At 45.0% G+C, this 15,068-nt stretch overlaps 4 protein-coding genes across 4 annotated transcripts in view; 2 read left to right on the top strand and 2 right to left on the bottom strand.

The window, feature by feature from the left end:
* The window catches only part of hspe1 (heat shock 10 protein 1), a 5,324-nt gene extending 2,589 nt beyond the window's left edge, over positions 1-2,735 (top strand). Inside the window, 3 exon segments of the mRNA XM_008301385.1 lie at positions 663-818; positions 2,374-2,463; positions 2,538-2,735. Of these exon segments, the coding sequence (XP_008299607.1) occupies positions 663-818; positions 2,374-2,463; positions 2,538-2,588 (297 nt within the window). The 3' untranslated portion in view covers positions 2,589-2,735.
* Positions 1-5,056, bottom strand: part of hspd1 (heat shock 60 protein 1) — a 16,391-nt gene extending 11,335 nt beyond the window's left edge. Inside the window, exon 1 of the mRNA XM_008301384.1 lies at positions 4,973-5,056. Within this exon, the coding sequence (XP_008299606.1) occupies positions 4,973-4,978 (6 nt within the window). The 5' untranslated portion in view covers positions 4,979-5,056. The remainder of the gene's footprint in view (positions 1-4,972) is intronic.
* On the top strand, positions 4,983-12,465 carry mob4 (MOB family member 4, phocein). The gene is made up of 8 exons (XM_008301387.1): positions 4,983-5,055; positions 5,675-5,737; positions 7,169-7,269; positions 7,670-7,712; positions 8,355-8,441; positions 8,523-8,602; positions 9,637-9,748; positions 10,301-12,465. The coding sequence occupies exons 1-8, from the start codon at positions 4,996-4,998 to the stop codon at positions 10,433-10,435; spliced, it is 681 nt and encodes a 226-aa protein (XP_008299609.1). The 5' UTR covers positions 4,983-4,995; the 3' UTR covers positions 10,436-12,465.
* A 349-nt stretch (positions 12,466-12,814) lies between these two features.
* Positions 12,815-15,068, bottom strand: part of rftn2 (raftlin family member 2) — a 25,078-nt gene continuing 22,824 nt past the window's right edge. Inside the window, exon 9 of the mRNA XM_008301382.1 lies at positions 12,815-14,511. Within this exon, the coding sequence (XP_008299604.1) occupies positions 14,308-14,511 (204 nt within the window). The 3' untranslated portion in view covers positions 12,815-14,307. The remainder of the gene's footprint in view (positions 14,512-15,068) is intronic.

Below are 15,068 nucleotides of genomic sequence, written 5' to 3'. Positions count from 1 at the left end.
ACTGGGACCAGCCCCCCTTCCCCCAGTCCTCATACTGGGACCAGTCCTCAAACTGGGACCAGCCCCCCTCCCCCCAGTCCTCATACTGGGACCCGCCCAGCTCCTCCAGTCAACCTTCACCCTGAGCTCGCTCATCCATCTCCTGTTATCAGGCTGCTGCTGTCGTCCTCGTGACCGAAATGTTTCACAAATGAGGAGAAGCTGAGTTTAGCAGTAACTGATTCACAAAGGCGGCTTGTGTGTGGAAGGCCTCGTCCAGCTCTGATCAATCATCTCTCAGTTTAATCACATTTAAACTGAACCACAGCGTTGTGCAGCGTTAAATCTGTTTCTGTACCGAAGATTTTGCATCAGATCATGTTTTTACTATTTTGTTTGATTTCAGATGTTGTCAAAAGTTAGAGCTGTTCAAATATTCTTCTTCAACTTTCCAGGCAATAATTGTGATAAAGCGTCCAAACAGAGCGAATGGAATCAGACTGACGTTACACAATGACCGTACAATGATGAGAACATGCAGCCAAACAAAAGCATCATCAGAAAGATTATGGAAAAGAAATCCTTAAATGAAAGCAGTGAGAGTGTTGAGCCGGTAACGAGGCGGTTCGTGGTCCAAGACTGTCTGAACATTGGCTCTGACAGTTTGTTCTCTGTTCTTTCAGGCCTTCAGAAAGTTCCTGCCGCTGTTCGACCGGGTGCTGGTGGAGCGCCTGATGGCCGAGACGGTAACGAAGGGCGGCATCATGCTGCCGGAGAAGTCTCAGGGCAAAGTTCTGCAGGCCACAGTGGTGGCGGTCGGACCCGGTTCTGTCAACCAGGTAATTACAGGACTGGGCTGTGCTGTCTTGTGGAAGATGAATTCATATGTAGATTCATTAATCACCTGTTAGCTCTGCTGCCCTCTACAGGACAGGTGTCCTACAGTCTGGTAATGTTTAATCCCACTGGGATCTTCTTGATGTTAAAAGTCCAATGTAGGAGAAGTTTAACACTGATTTCATTCCCTGAGGTGGGATCAACCCTCTGAACAGATGAATTATTTACTTTTGCGTAGATAATTGAACCCACATATAAACTGTCCCAACAAGTTTCTGGGTGTTTGTTTGCTTTTGTGTCCTGTTCCTTCACTGAGGTTCATGTTCCACTAAAGTCCTGCAGCTCTGTGGAACCAGAACATGAAGGAGGAGGAGAGAGAACTCAGAGACGTCTTCTGTCAACAGGACTCAGTCAGAATGATGGAAATACTAAAAAATTAAAATAAGTTAAAGTAGTTAAAATGAGCTCAAACTTAAACATTTGCAGCAGTAAAATGTAACATACACATTAAACCAGTAATAATATAAATCAGTGTAGCAGTAAAACACGGACAGAACCATCACAGGAGTCTGTTGCTGCTAAACTCCCACAATGCTCTCTGCTGCCAACATGAAGTGTCGTCCGAGTGACGCCTCCTCTGGTCTCTACAGTATTAAACATTAAGAGGCTCCACCTGGTGGAACAACCAGGTACTACAGCTGAAGTCCACTTTAACCAAATCATTAAAAGCCTTTCTTATTTAACGTTGAGGGAAGCTGAAGGTCCAGAACTGACCTGTTGGACCACACTGACCCTCTGTTGTCCTTGCAGGGTCGCACCGTCATCATCGAGAACTCAGAGACGTCTTCTGTCAACTAAACCTGAATTTGTTTGATTAGTTATTTTACAAACATTTACGAAGCTGATTTATTTCTGTCCTTGTCTCCGTTCTGCTCTGTGGAAAAACACTTGCTGCAGTTCAGCCAAAAGCTCTCTGAATCTTTGTCAGGATTTTTAAAAAGATTTTATTTTGTGTAAAAACAATAATTAAATTCCAGCAGTTCTTTCTGTTTCTAGAGTTTCTAGCTCCGATGTGACATTTTGGGGACTTTCTAACAAGAAAATGTTTTTGTAAATCCTGCTGCTGGGTTTTGGGCTTAAAATTGCAAAATAAAATTGCAAAATGTGCTTCAGACATCCGTCCAGTGGAACCACCTGGCAGTGACTCAGCCAGTAAACATGTTTGTCCAGTTGCTCAACTTCAGCAACTGCTTTTGCCAAACTATGATAACGCTGCGCGGTACGTTAGCAGCTATGTTAGCCTCAAAAATGCAAACAAGGTGTGTGACAGTCAGGTTACTTATGAAGCTATGAAAAAAAAAAAACTCCTCGTCTCCTCGAGGTGCGTTTAAGAACTTTAAAGATCGGAGGAAGCTCGAGTTAGCTTCATGAAACGCACCGTTAGCTTCCCTGTTAGCCATCACAGCACAGGAGCAGGTGATGGAATGATTTTCTTGGTGAAGATGGAAAGCTTCAGTGTGTGTCTGTTGTGTAACTTCGGTGTTGTTGTGTTTGCAGAAAGGCGCCGTGCAGCCGATGAGTGTGAAGGTCGGAGAGAAGGTTCTTCTGCCGGAGTACGGTGGAACCAAAGTGGTTCTGGACGACAAGGTGCAGCTCAGCGTCCAACAGAATGCCTTCATGTTCCTCCTGTTCTGTCTAACGTGTGCTCTCCTCTGCTGCAGGACTACTTCCTGTTCCGTGACGCTGACATTCTTGGAAAATACGTCGAATGAGTTCGTTGTTTGTCGTCGTCGTCGCTGGAGAAGAAATTAGCTTCATTCATGTCTGTTTTTCTTTTTTTTTATGTTATTGCAAATTGTAAATAATTCTAATCTCATTTTGTTACAATAATAAAGGTGAACTCATAATTGTTGTCATGATTTCATTTGTTGTGTTTCATTTATTTCAAGTTAAATCTGTAGATTTAACAGGACGTTCTGACAAATGTAACAGAAATGTTGAATGTAGGTTTGTTTCAGTTACCAAAAGTAAAAGCTCTTATGAAGTAACTACATCAGTATTATTAGCTGTTAGAGCTGCAGCAGATTTAACCAGTTAGATGAAAACAAACATTTACAACAAACAGAATCGATGGCAGTATTTGATTTATCACAGACAAAAATACATCTGAACACCAACTGAGTTAATATACAACAGCTCAGAACCTGCCTGAGAATCTTTACTGAAGCCCGTCTGTACATTCAGTGATGCACAGAAGAAGAAAAAAAGCTGCTAAAAGAAAACAAAATGGCTGATTTCATTTTGAAACTGAACATTGTAAAGCAGCTTCTCCAGCAGCTCACAAATCAAACTAAAAATCACATTTCTTGGTTGAACTTGACCAAAGACCTGCAGGTTATCAGACAAAACATGGACAGAAAAGAGGAAAACCACTTTGTAAATTAAAAAATAAATTAATCCCAAAGCGGATAGCAAGGTGGTGCAGTTGGTAGCATTGTTGCCTGGCAGCTTGAGAGTCGCCGGTTCGCATCCCGGTGAGGACACCCAGGATCTTTCTGCGTGGAGTCTTCATGTTCTCCCCGTGCAGCGTGGGTTCTCTCCAGGTTCTCCGGCTTCCTCCCACAGTCCAGAAACATGCTGAGGTTAATTGGTGATTGTAAATTGTCCGTAGGTGTGAATGTGAGTGTGCTTGGTTGTCTGTCTCTAAGTGTAGCCCTGTGATAGACTGGTTACCTGTCCAGGTGAACCTGCCTTCACCCTGAGTCAGCTGGGATAGACTCCAGCCCCCCATGACCCTGGTGAGGATTAAGGTGTAGAGATGATGGATGGATAAATGCCAAAGCAGGTTAACAACTTATCAGGCCAAATTCTATGATAAATATAAAACACTAAACCAGAAGCCTTTTAAACATCTGAGATTTTTCAATAAAAAGTTGGTGAAGGAGAAACTTCTGATCATTAGGTTTGATCTAATCCCAGACATTTAATGAGATTAATGCCAGAATGTCTTCCTTTATCATTTTATTATGACAGTAAATCATTAGAACACATCTTTTCTAGACATGAAATGATGACTTAAATAATCGGTTACTGACAGAAAACCAACAGTTCTCAGCTTCTGTAGCTCCTCTGCTGCTGATGTTTGGCAGTTTTCTGATTTCTGTGAATGTAAACTCAAAATCTTTGATCAGACTGATCAGCTGTATTGATGGTCTTCAGGATGGAGGATTAGGATCCAGCATGGCTCAGCTTCAGAGCTGAAACCTCCTGAAACTGTCTGAATAACAACATGTGGACAGAAACACAGTGAACGCTGCCGTAAACACCATCATCAGTGTGATGGAGCTTTGTGCTCAGTTTAGGTTTAATGAGTCCAGTGTTGTAGGAGGACCTCAGATCTGCTGGAACACACGACAACAAGTGAACAGAGACGCTCAGTGTGTCTGAAACATGTTTGTGTGTCTCTGTTCAGTAATAAAAGGTTTTAGTGGCGTCTCTTCAGCGTTCCTCAATGAACTGTCAGTCACAGATGTGCGGTCTTATCGTCCCTGTGTGATGGTTTTGTGTCTTTATCATCACTTTGTGTCTCTTCATCGTCGTTTTGTTGTTGTTTTGCATCTCTTTTGTCATGTCCTGTCTGTTTGTGTCTATTTGGGGTTGTTTTGTGTCATTTTGTACCCTTTCTATCCATCCTGTGTGTCTTTGTCTTTATCTTTTAGTTATTTTTGTGTGTCTGTTTTTTGTTCTGTTTTTTTTTTGTCTCTTTGTCTTTTTTGTTGTTTTGTGTCTCAGGTCCTATAATGACTTTACTGTGTTTCTAACTTTTTTGTGGTTGATTTGTGGCTTTCTTTGTCTCTTATTGCCTCTTCAAGTCCATTTGTAAGTGTGTGTGTGTGTGTGTGTGTGTTAGTTTCGTGTCTCCTTGTACTTCTTTCAGTCTGTTTGGAGGGTTTTTGTGTCTAACTTTGTGTTGTTTGTTGTTTTGTGTCTTTGTAGTTCTGTTTATGTGTATTTTTGCCTGTGCGCAGGTCAGTAATCTGTCCTCCTCCATAACTACAGCTACTGACTGCTGTCTAACTCGTTACTAACCAGCTACTAACCAGTTAACTAGCGCTCCGCTCCGCCGGCTTCTGGCTGCTACATCAGCGCCGCTGACGAACATCCGGGTATTCTGTCGAGATGGTCATGGCGGAGGGTACTGCAGTTCTCAGGAGGAATCGGCCTGGAACCAAGGCAAAGGTGCGTTTTCACCCCGCAGTGACACCGCAGCGGGACCGCAGAAAAGCCCTCACGACCCGGGGAAGCTGCTCCAGGTCGTGAAGCCGTTTTGCGGCTCCCGTTTCACCGACAGCTCGGCCGCAGACAGCGCACAGGAAGGGCCCGACCTGACGCGGACAGCTAGCTAGCGTTAGCCGCCGCTCCGTCTAGTTCCTGGAGCAGCGGCCGTCGGCTCTGCCTCTGGTGTTAAACCTCCGAGAGAAAATCACTCGTTTGAATATTTCTAGACTAAACCTGGTGAAGGCTGTCTACACACAGTCCTCCCACACGGACAGCCGTGTCTCGGTGTGTAGCTCCGCAGGAAGCAGCCGCGTCCCAGCTGACGTTATCATGCTAACTAGTTAGCTTCGAGCTTTGACAAATGCAGATAAATCAGAGCTGTTGACTTCAGCTGAGATGTTTTCTCTTCGAAAAGCTTTTCCTGTGACCATAAGTCAAACCCAGTGAGTGTTACTGAGCCGCTGTTGTTGTCTTTTTTGACACCGACAACAAGTCCAGGCTGTTAATGATTGTTGTTTAGTGTCAGCTGACAGCTAGCCGCTGCAGCTAACTGTGGCTAACTGGACTGTCCTCTGTGCAGGATTTCTACAACTGGCCGGATGAATCATTCGAGGAGATGGACAGCACCCTGGCGGTCCAACAGGTGTGTCCGGGATTTGTGTCTGTGTGTGTGTCCGTTCCTGCCATTTATAGCAGCATGTTGGTCTGGAGCAGCACTCTGTTAAACCTGCTGGTGGTTAAAACACGGTTTGGCTGTAAATGTGATGATTATAGCAAAGGTCCTGTTGTTGTCTTCAGTCTAACCCAACAGAGAGTCATGTTCACTGGCACAAAAGAAAACACACTAAAAACACCAGGAGTAATCAGTCTGTTATTGATGACATCCTGCCTGTCAGACACTTTAATGTTCATTCAGACAAACCAAACACAAGGACAGAGAACCACAGAACTCAATCTGAAATGATCCCAGTTTATTTATTTGTAATAATAATAAACTTCACCAACTATACAGTAGAAGTATTCCAGCAGTGATGGAGGTCAGGACTCAACCTGCTGCTGTACAAACAGCTGAAAGCAACAAAACTGAACTTCAGCTCGTGACCTGTTACAGACTTCACTGCAGGAAAGTTCAATTGTTATGAACGTTTCAGTTTGTAATTGATGTGAAATTGTAAAGAAAAAAACAATAAGAAAGGTGTTGGGGATTTTGAAATGTAGAAAAAAAGTTTTGGAGGAATCGCTGCACACCTGAAGTGCGACGTTGTGTTTGTTTGTCCTGTAACGTGACGGTAAAGCTCACGACAGGAGAACAAGTACGAAGGCTTCCTGACTTCAGAGTCGGTCGCCCGTCTGTGTCAGTGGACCTTTAGGGAGGCACAATAATCAAAGATCAATATCTCGTTGAACATTTGTGTTTTCTGAGATTTGAAGAAACATAAACCAACCATTTAACTGTAGTGGGCTTATAAAAGCAGAGGTTACAGTCAGAACCTGTTGGTCTGGTTTCACTATATGAACCTTCCACCAGTTCATGGTACAGCGGTTTCTTTTTCAAATGTAAAACTTTCAAACCGCAGTTTAAAACAATGCAGGCAGCGGAGGGCAGAGGCTGCTGTCTGAGACGTCTGAGGAGCGTCTGATAAATAACGACACTGATGCTGCGAGTCAGTGTTATTTATAGAAGCAGGCAGGAACTCAGGTGTTTGTTCTGCCCGTTGATCAGAACATGTTTGCAGCTCAGTGAAGCTCTGTCATTGTTTCACAGCCACACCTTGGATTTCACAGCTGCTGTGACTCAGGCTTTGGTCGTTTATTCATCGTTACACGGTGAATACTGAACTGAAGCTTGACTTTAATGAATTATATCACAAATGAAATCATAAAGTGCCAGAAAAATTACATGAAGCTACATTTATTAACCTCAGATCGTTCAGATCCACAGTAGCGTAGTGACAGTGAATACAGGAAGGAGACTCTTGCAGTACAAATACAGGATGATGTGTGTTATTATCATACCAAGGTGAAGGAGCGAATGCTGGCCTGGCTGACTGAGGCTCTGTTGGTTCTGTTTCAGTACATTCAGCAGAACATTCGGTCAGATTGCTCCAATATCGACAAAATCCTGGAGCCTCCGGAGGGTCAGGATGAAGGCGTGTGGAAGTACGAGCACCTCAGGTAAGAGGCTTGGTTCTCCTGTAACCCTTCAGGCTCAGATGGGAGTCGTGATGCTGCTGCTTCCTGCACAGTGACGCCTGATCCACGCTTGTCTTCTTCTGGAGCTCATATTTGTAGTGTGTGAATGTCAAAGTCTGCCTCTGCACACTACAAGCTTCTCTGTGGTGTTATTAGCTCATGTCACGCTGGAGTCGTGTCCAGTGTGGGTCTGATGAAACGCGTTAGTCGTGTGAAGAGCTGACTTCTCTCTCTTCTGTCTCTGAAAACATGATACCAGTCCTGCAGTTTACTGCCCCGATGCTACGATAACCTGACTTTGAGAAACTGGAATGTTTGTGATTTTACCTCGTTTAAATGATGTTTGTTCTTCTAACTCTGCTGTTGTTGGATCTGTTTGCAGGCAGTTCTGTCTGGAGCTCAACGGGTTAGCTGTAAAACTGCAGGTACGTCACTCAACTCACTCCATTCGCTCATGTTTTGTTTCACATGTTTTCATGTTTGGGTGCTTCAGTTTAAGGGACTCATGTGAGAATCAGAAGTAGAGATCAGCTCAAGGTTTTAAAGGAGCTTCAGCAGCTTCAGGAATCTGCTGTTAGAAGACAAATCAGTGTTTCACCAGCAGGTCATGATGGTCGGTAGCTCGGCCTGGTTCTGCTCTGTGACGATATTTTATGATTTAGCCAACAGTCCGATCACAGTGAGGAGCAGCTGGTTTATTATCCAGGTAGGTTTCAGCTGAGACCAGAATTAATTCAACAACATCTGACAGCATGAGAAGTTATCACGAGATGTGATGTCAGATCTCAGAGCACCGCGTTCCTCTGCATTCATTCAATCCTTTATTTACCCCTCAAGCAACAACAGCACTTTATCCATAAACACCAAACCTGGTAAATAAACACAAAAGAGGAAGTTACAGGTCAAGAATTAAGACACGATACCAACACGTGAAAAACACGGATGTAGAACTGTTGGACGAATTAATCAAAGTGTTGAAGTTATCGAGTCTGACGTCACAAGTCGATGAAGGAGTTCAGAGAACAGCTGCTTCCTCTGAGTGTTGCTAAAGCTCGTCTCACCTGCAGAGCGAGTGTCATCCAGACACCTGCACCCAGATGACGGCCACGGAGCAGTGGATCTTTTTATGTGCTGCCCACAAGACACCCAAAGAGGTGAGTCCCCGCAGAGTCCTCAGAGCTGCTGGGTACGACGCACACATCTGTTCTGACCCGTGAATGTGTTGTTGTGTCCAGTGTCCTGCCATCGACTACACCAGGCACACGCTGGACGGAGCTGCCTGCCTCCTCAATAGCAACAAATACTTCCCCAGCAGGTCAGTCCTCCTTTAAAGCTCTCCGACATGTTGTTAGGATGAAATGGCATCAGCTGAGGCCGACTTCTATCAAGTTTCAGCTCTTTGTCTGTAACTTCACTGGTTCGTCGTCACTGCGGTGTTTTCAGCTGTTCAGAGACGGAGCTTCTGTTGAGCAGCGAACAGACAAACTGTGAACTTAGTGAAAGGTTTACAGCTGGGAGACAGTAAATGTTGAACTCACATACATCAGATGGACACAAACACAGACGAGCTCAGCACATCAGAGGTGATAACGTCAGTGAGCTCTCTGTTTGAAACCAGACACATTCATCAGACTGACATGAATCTGTGCTGTAAGTCAGCGCTTCATGCAGGACGTCGTGTTCTGAGGATCGTTTGCATCTCTGACATGGAGACACAAATCCTAGACGCTCAACACGATCTTTGTCGTCTAACCTGTGAATGTTTTCTGGTTTCTTTCCATCTCGGTGACAGTAAACTGAACATCTGTGAGTTTTGTTTGAAGAAACACTGAACATTTTCTGAGGTTTTAGAAACCAAACAATTAAATGAATGAAAGTCTAAATTCTGTGATTTCAGCTTCTTAGCTGTGAATATTTTCTGGGTAGCAGTGAACTGAGTGTCTCTGGATCGTGGACACGTTTCAGGATGTTCTGATCAACATTTTTTACTGTTTTAAAGACCAAACAACTTCACAACAAAACAGAATAATCAGCATTGGAAGTAATTGTTGGTTGCAGCTTTAATCAGCAGCCAGTCAAGACTCGATGGGAAGTATGAGCATGAGGCCTCTGTAGTCCATTAAATGTAGACGGTAGTTTGTTTGAATCCAAGTTCTAAACCTGAAGCTGTTGACCAGAAGCTGTTGACTGAAGCCGGTACCAGAATAATGTTCTGTTGGACACGAGGCAGTGAAGCTGGTGTCAGAGATGTTGAAGGTGTTTGATCCTGCAGACTGACCGGGTTCTGTGGACCATCAGGTTCAGTAGAATCCACTGTTTGGTGTTTCAGTCCCTCTGCTTTGTGTTCAGGGTGAGCATCAAGGAGTCCTCGGTGGCCAAGCTGGGCTCCGTCTGCCGGCGCATCTATAGGATATTCTCCCACGCCTACTTCCATCACCGCCAGATATTCGACAAGTACGAGGTGGGTGTTGCTCTCATCTGCTGCATGTTTGTTCCTGTCTGGTTGGTCTCTTTAACTGTGGAGTCACGATTAGATTTACTAACGAGGACGTCTTCAGACCTGACGGCAGCAGACTCAGATATCACAGTGACAGGAGTTCGGTTCACCAGCTTACTGCTGCTGCACGTTCATCAGCAGACGATGCAGATTATTATTGACTGGTCAGAGCAGCCAAGAAGCAAGCTGGCTGCACACTGCTGAGTCTGAGCAGATGCAGTAGAACATGTACATGCATGTGTACTGTTTGAAGTACTGTGTACTGGGAGGTACTGAGTGTGTTTCTGGTGTTCTGCTCACTACGCTTCACTCTGATCATAAATATTCACTGATGCACAGTTCAGAGCGACCAGCTCCTCCTGAGGGCTAACATCTGGAGATACAGTGTTTTACCGGACCGGAGTGGATCCTGATTGGTTGTTAAACCGTCCGGTCCAGTCCGGTCCGGTCTGGTCGTCCTTTGTCACAGCTGCATTAAACACGGAGCTGATCTCTGATGTTTGTGTTTTTGCGCAGAACGAAACCTTCCTGTGTCACCGGTTCACGCGCTTCGTCATGAAGTACAACCTGATGTCCAAGGACAACCTGATCGTGCCGATTCTGGAGGAGGAAGTTCAGAACACCTCGTCAGCCGGAGAGAGCGAAGCCTAACAGCTGCTGCCATAAGGGAGACACATGTAAACACAGCATATGTACACAACACATCCCGCACACACACAAACACACACTACAGTGTATCGAGGCTCCTGTAGTCACACTGTCCATGTCCCTCCATCACGAGTCCATCTGCAGGGAGTAAAGAGAACCAGGAGCAGAGTTCAGCCTGCAGGACCACTTCATCTATTTACTGGTGTTCTGCTTCACGCTCCTCCTGTAGGACCGACCCGACCCGACCCGACCTGACCCGACCCTCGAACGTCCACAGGAAGCCGCTCTGTTGCTGCGTCCACCAAACGTTATCGCAGCGTTCGGTCAGTTTCAGTGTTTGCAGCAGTTTGAACCGTGTAGTTTAGATCAGTGGTCGTACCTGAGCGACTCTGAGCCTCGGACTTCATCCATCGTCTCCTTCTTAGCTGTCAGTTTAGCTCAGTGAAGGTAAAGCAGTGATTTTTATCTGCAGCTCTCGGGCCTCTAACGTCTGCTGGTTGAACCTAAACCAGAATAAACCAAAAAAATGCCTAAATTAAAACTGCAGGGACTTTCTGAGGACCAGGAACCTTTGTAATGAAGAAACTGAAGTCTGGAAGGTTTCATCTTAAAGTCGTACTTTCTGACGTCGTTCGTTAGTGTTGGTTCACTGGTTGGGCAGCTTTCTGCAGGAACTCGGACATTTAGCGGTCCTTCTGTTTCCATTAGTGTTGGATCAGACTGAGCTCCAGCAGCTCTGCTAGCATGTAGGAGACACGACACTTCAGGTTTGTAAGTTTAGTCTGTGGTCGTTTTAGACATTGGGCTGTTTCAGGGTTCAGACCTCTGTTCAGCATGAACCGCTGCAGTGTTGATGCTGAACCCTGGACGCTGTTTGTTCTGCTGCGTGTCCTCGTCCAGCAGCAGCCTCTCCTCTTCAAGCCGCCACCCAGGTCACAGAAACCTTCCTGTCTTACGTCCTGCGTGCTCGTAGAGCTGGAGTTAGTGTTCTGAGTGAACATCGCAGCTGTTGGATGGAAACAAAAAGAGCAGTGATGTGAACACTCATGTTGCCTGAGTTCCTGCAGACCTGTGTAATGCTCGACCAATCAGCTCCATGGGAGTGTTTCAGAGGTAGCTGACCTGAGTTCTTGATTCCTGCCAGAAATCAGCCACTAGACAGGCTCCGCAGCTTCAGTTCTTCTTCTAAGAACCTCAAAGGCCTCAAGTTCCTGCAGAAGGAGGTCTCTGATTGACACAAGCAGCCAGTTTTAAGTTCTGTTAAAAGCTGCCGTCGTTTTCTGAAACGTCGGCGCTGATGGGGCTCGTCTTCGAGTCCTCACAACCTTTATCTCCTCTCAAAGCCCACACTCGTCCTGAACTCGTCTCCGTCAGAGCTCTGAGCTGCTTCCTGTGGACGTGGCAGGTGGATCTTCTCTAAGCAGCTGGGTTTGCAGACCCTCGGTAACCATGGAGACCTGTAAGGTCTAGCCTCCCTCTGTACATAAAGCCTCCTTCTTCCTCACTGTCATGTTCTCTGATGGTGCTTCACTCTTTGTGTCTGCTTCTGTTCTCTTTGCTTGTGTTGCCTGGTTTGGGGGTGTCCCATGAAACGGATCACTAAATTAGCCTGCTGACTTAATAATGCTATTAAAACACAACGTAGATGTGCGGCTTGTGTGGTAGTGAACAAAGAAAACCTTAATCTCTAGCTTCGTGCGTGTTCTAGCAGTCGGATCTTGTTTCTCTTGACTCTTGGGCGAACTCTGATCCTGCTTTGTGACATGACCCCACTATTACTGTGTACGATGTGGCCGACGCTCCCGAACAGGAAGCGGAGCGGTTTGTAAGCGTCGGGGTGGATCCTGAAGGAGGGAACATCGGCCACATCCAGGTATCGGAGCACAACCTCTTCTTTAACCCTCCCCTCATTAAGTTATTTTGTGGGAGGAGTCTTGTCAATCCAACCCACTTTTTTTTTTTAAATGGACTAAAAAATTTTGTTACTGTCGACATTTTCATGATGTCTGTTAATAAAAAAGACCTATTATTCAGCCGGTGTGTCTGGCGTCGTGTTCTTTAAATGCTGCTGTTCACGGTGATCAGAGTTTTAGAGCCTAAAAAAAACGAACCAGAGCAGCGAAGAATCAGAAACAGTACGTTGAACTTTTACTGGCTTCAGGTCCCAGATCGTCCTGATGGAAGAGAAAACATTTATCTGCACCTTTTATTCCTGTTGAGTCCTTAAACAGCACAAACTGTACAATCATTTGAAAAGGAACTAATCATCTGCAGCTAAATTTAAAGCTAATGGTGGTTTATTGCAGAGATTCAGTCACACAAACCTGCAGCCGCGTCAACACAACAGTTCACCGTTTACAGGAACGAACACGAGACTCATGGTGTGAAATACTGAGTGTTTATTACAACAATAATAATAAAAAAGAAACACCAAAGATAAAGGGAGCAAAATGTACAAATGTGTCCAAAGAGGAAAATCTGGAATATTAATACTGACATTTAGTAAACATCAACAACCTCCTAAGATATTTACAGCACCAAGACCTCTGACCTCCCGGACCGTCCTGCTCCTTCGGGGTTCTGTGACGGTGCTGGTTGGGTTCGGGACTGACGGTCAAACAGTTTGATCAATTTGAAACAATAAAAAAACAACTTTATTTAAGTGGAAGGAAGCAGAGTGGACTTCTGCATGATCAGTGTTCTGTTCATGAGCTCAAAGATGCTTCAGGTTTTTTTTCATCTCATCCGGGATCAGAGATTATTGATCGACTGTCTGACATTACAGATTCTGAATCGATGAGAAACAACAGAGAACTTTCAGGTTTTAGTTCCTCAGATGTTGTTCAAACCTGAACATTAGAATAAAGCTGCTGGATGTGGGTCGACGGGGAACCAGAGGACCAGACCGGTACATCATCCCAGAAACCAGGAGCTGCAGCTCTTCAGCGACGTGACTTTGTTGTTTTAATACATTAGTTCACATCTTAAACCCGTGTTAAAACAAAAAAAACGTGTCTATTGTCACTTTAACGGTTCTACTACCGACATCATCGCTGTTTCATTTTGCCTTCAGAATGAGATTTTATCTCCCAAATCAAACCAATAACACAAACGGACCGATGGAGGCAGCAGAGCAGCAGCAGGACCTGTGTGAGGTTGAACTGGTGTTTTTGTTAACGGACTCAGAGAGACAAAGTGTCCACAGTCTACGGTTCTAGGGTTAGAACTGTACTAGAACATGTTTAGATGCTTTAATGTTCAAAACACATTATTTTCTCATATTCTCACTGATAAATACTCCAGAAATCAGAGTAGGAGCTCTTTGTACTGATACACACTGAGCTCACAGAAACACATGGTACAGCACAAGAACACGAAACATCCTCCTCGTCTGAAGGCTTTAAACTACAGTTGCCAAAGTTTCTGTGTATGTTCGTGGAGAACTTTATCCTCTGCAGGAAAAATGTGCATATTATCGACAGAACCTGTAAAATCTGCAGCTCCAACAGGAAAAGAACAAAATAATGCTGTGAGACACGATGAGCTGCAAAACTCAGCTGGAACGTCTCAGAAAACTATGTACAGGTAAAGTATTTCAGTACCAAAGTGAGCGACATGAGGAGAAGCTGCCGGTTCAGGAAGAAAGAAGAAAAACGGAATCTAAACAGGAAGAAGGTCGAGCCTCGTTTTGTCTCCTTGTGTTGCTTCAAAAAGTGTTTCAAATGTGTGTAAAGTCTAAACAAAACCTTACTGTCATTATGGCTTCATAAAAATGTTCTTTAAAAAAGTGCAGAATTCTTCTACAGTCTGTCAAAGGAAGCTTCTGGTCCGTGGATCCGTGTGAATGTCACCATGTGGTTCTGGAGCAGCTCCGCCTACATACAGGTGACCTCGGCCTTCCCCTCCTCCTGCTCGAAGCCTCCCTCCTCCAGGTGGGACAGAGCTCCAGGGTAGCCTCCACCGAACACCGGGAAGCCGCCGATGCCTCCTGCAGCCGGGCCGAGCTCCTCCTGGGGAACCGGGCTGCTGACGGAGCGGCTGATGGAGCGGCCGGACACGTCGCTGTGCAGCGACAGGCTCTGCAGACGACCAATCAGAGGGCTTCGTTCAGTTTAATGCTTTCTACAGAAAAGACATCGAACTCTCAACAACCTAAAAACTCACAGCTGGGTCTGAACCAACAAACCGCAAAAACAGAAAAACAACTCTGGATTTTCATCTTGATGTCGGTCGGTGAACTAATCATGTGACGAGCAGCTTTTTTAAGGAAATTAACCAAATCTAAGTTAAACCCTGTTTGATTCATTAAGGTCACTTAATTCTACATGTCACAAATAAAACTGGGGAAAAAAATGAAGCATTTACAGCAAAGGTTCTGGAAAAATCTAAAAATTCTGCATTTCCTGTCTCAACCGTGAAGTCACGACTGACTCAGCTGTCAGGAAACATTCAGAGAGTTTCAAGTGAACTGTAGCCAGTGTTTCCTCACAGAGACTGAGAGGAAAATCCAACCTCCTGGATGAATAAATAAATGCAGCATGGATCAGAACCAGAGAACAGAGGAGCACGTTGGTGAAGATACATCCAGCTGATGGTGGAACATCTTTCTACTGATGATGGTGGAACATCTTTCTAC

This window comes from Stegastes partitus, unplaced genomic scaffold (assembly GCF_000690725.1).
Source record: "Stegastes partitus isolate 25-593 unplaced genomic scaffold, Stegastes_partitus-1.0.2 Scaffold1668, whole genome shotgun sequence".
Taxonomy (NCBI): Eukaryota; Metazoa; Chordata; class Actinopteri; family Pomacentridae; genus Stegastes; species Stegastes partitus.
Note: the sequence above shows the minus strand (reverse complement) of the source record. Positions and strands in the feature narration are given on the sequence as shown.

What these genes read in the sequence shown, in the direction of transcription:
- mob4 (XM_008301387.1), top strand. Translation starts at nt 4,996, where the DNA reads ATGGTCATGGCGGAGGGTACTGCAGTTCTCAGGAGGAATCGGCCTGGA. An exon ending in GGCCTGGAACCAAGGCAAAG is followed by an intron (nt 5,056 to 5,674) that starts GTGCGTTTTCAC and finishes TCCTCTGTGCAG; the next exon opens with GATTTCTACAACTGGCCGGA. An exon ending in TGGAAGTACGAGCACCTCAG is followed by an intron (nt 7,270 to 7,669) that starts GTAAGAGGCTTG and finishes ATCTGTTTGCAG; the next exon opens with GCAGTTCTGTCTGGAGCTCA.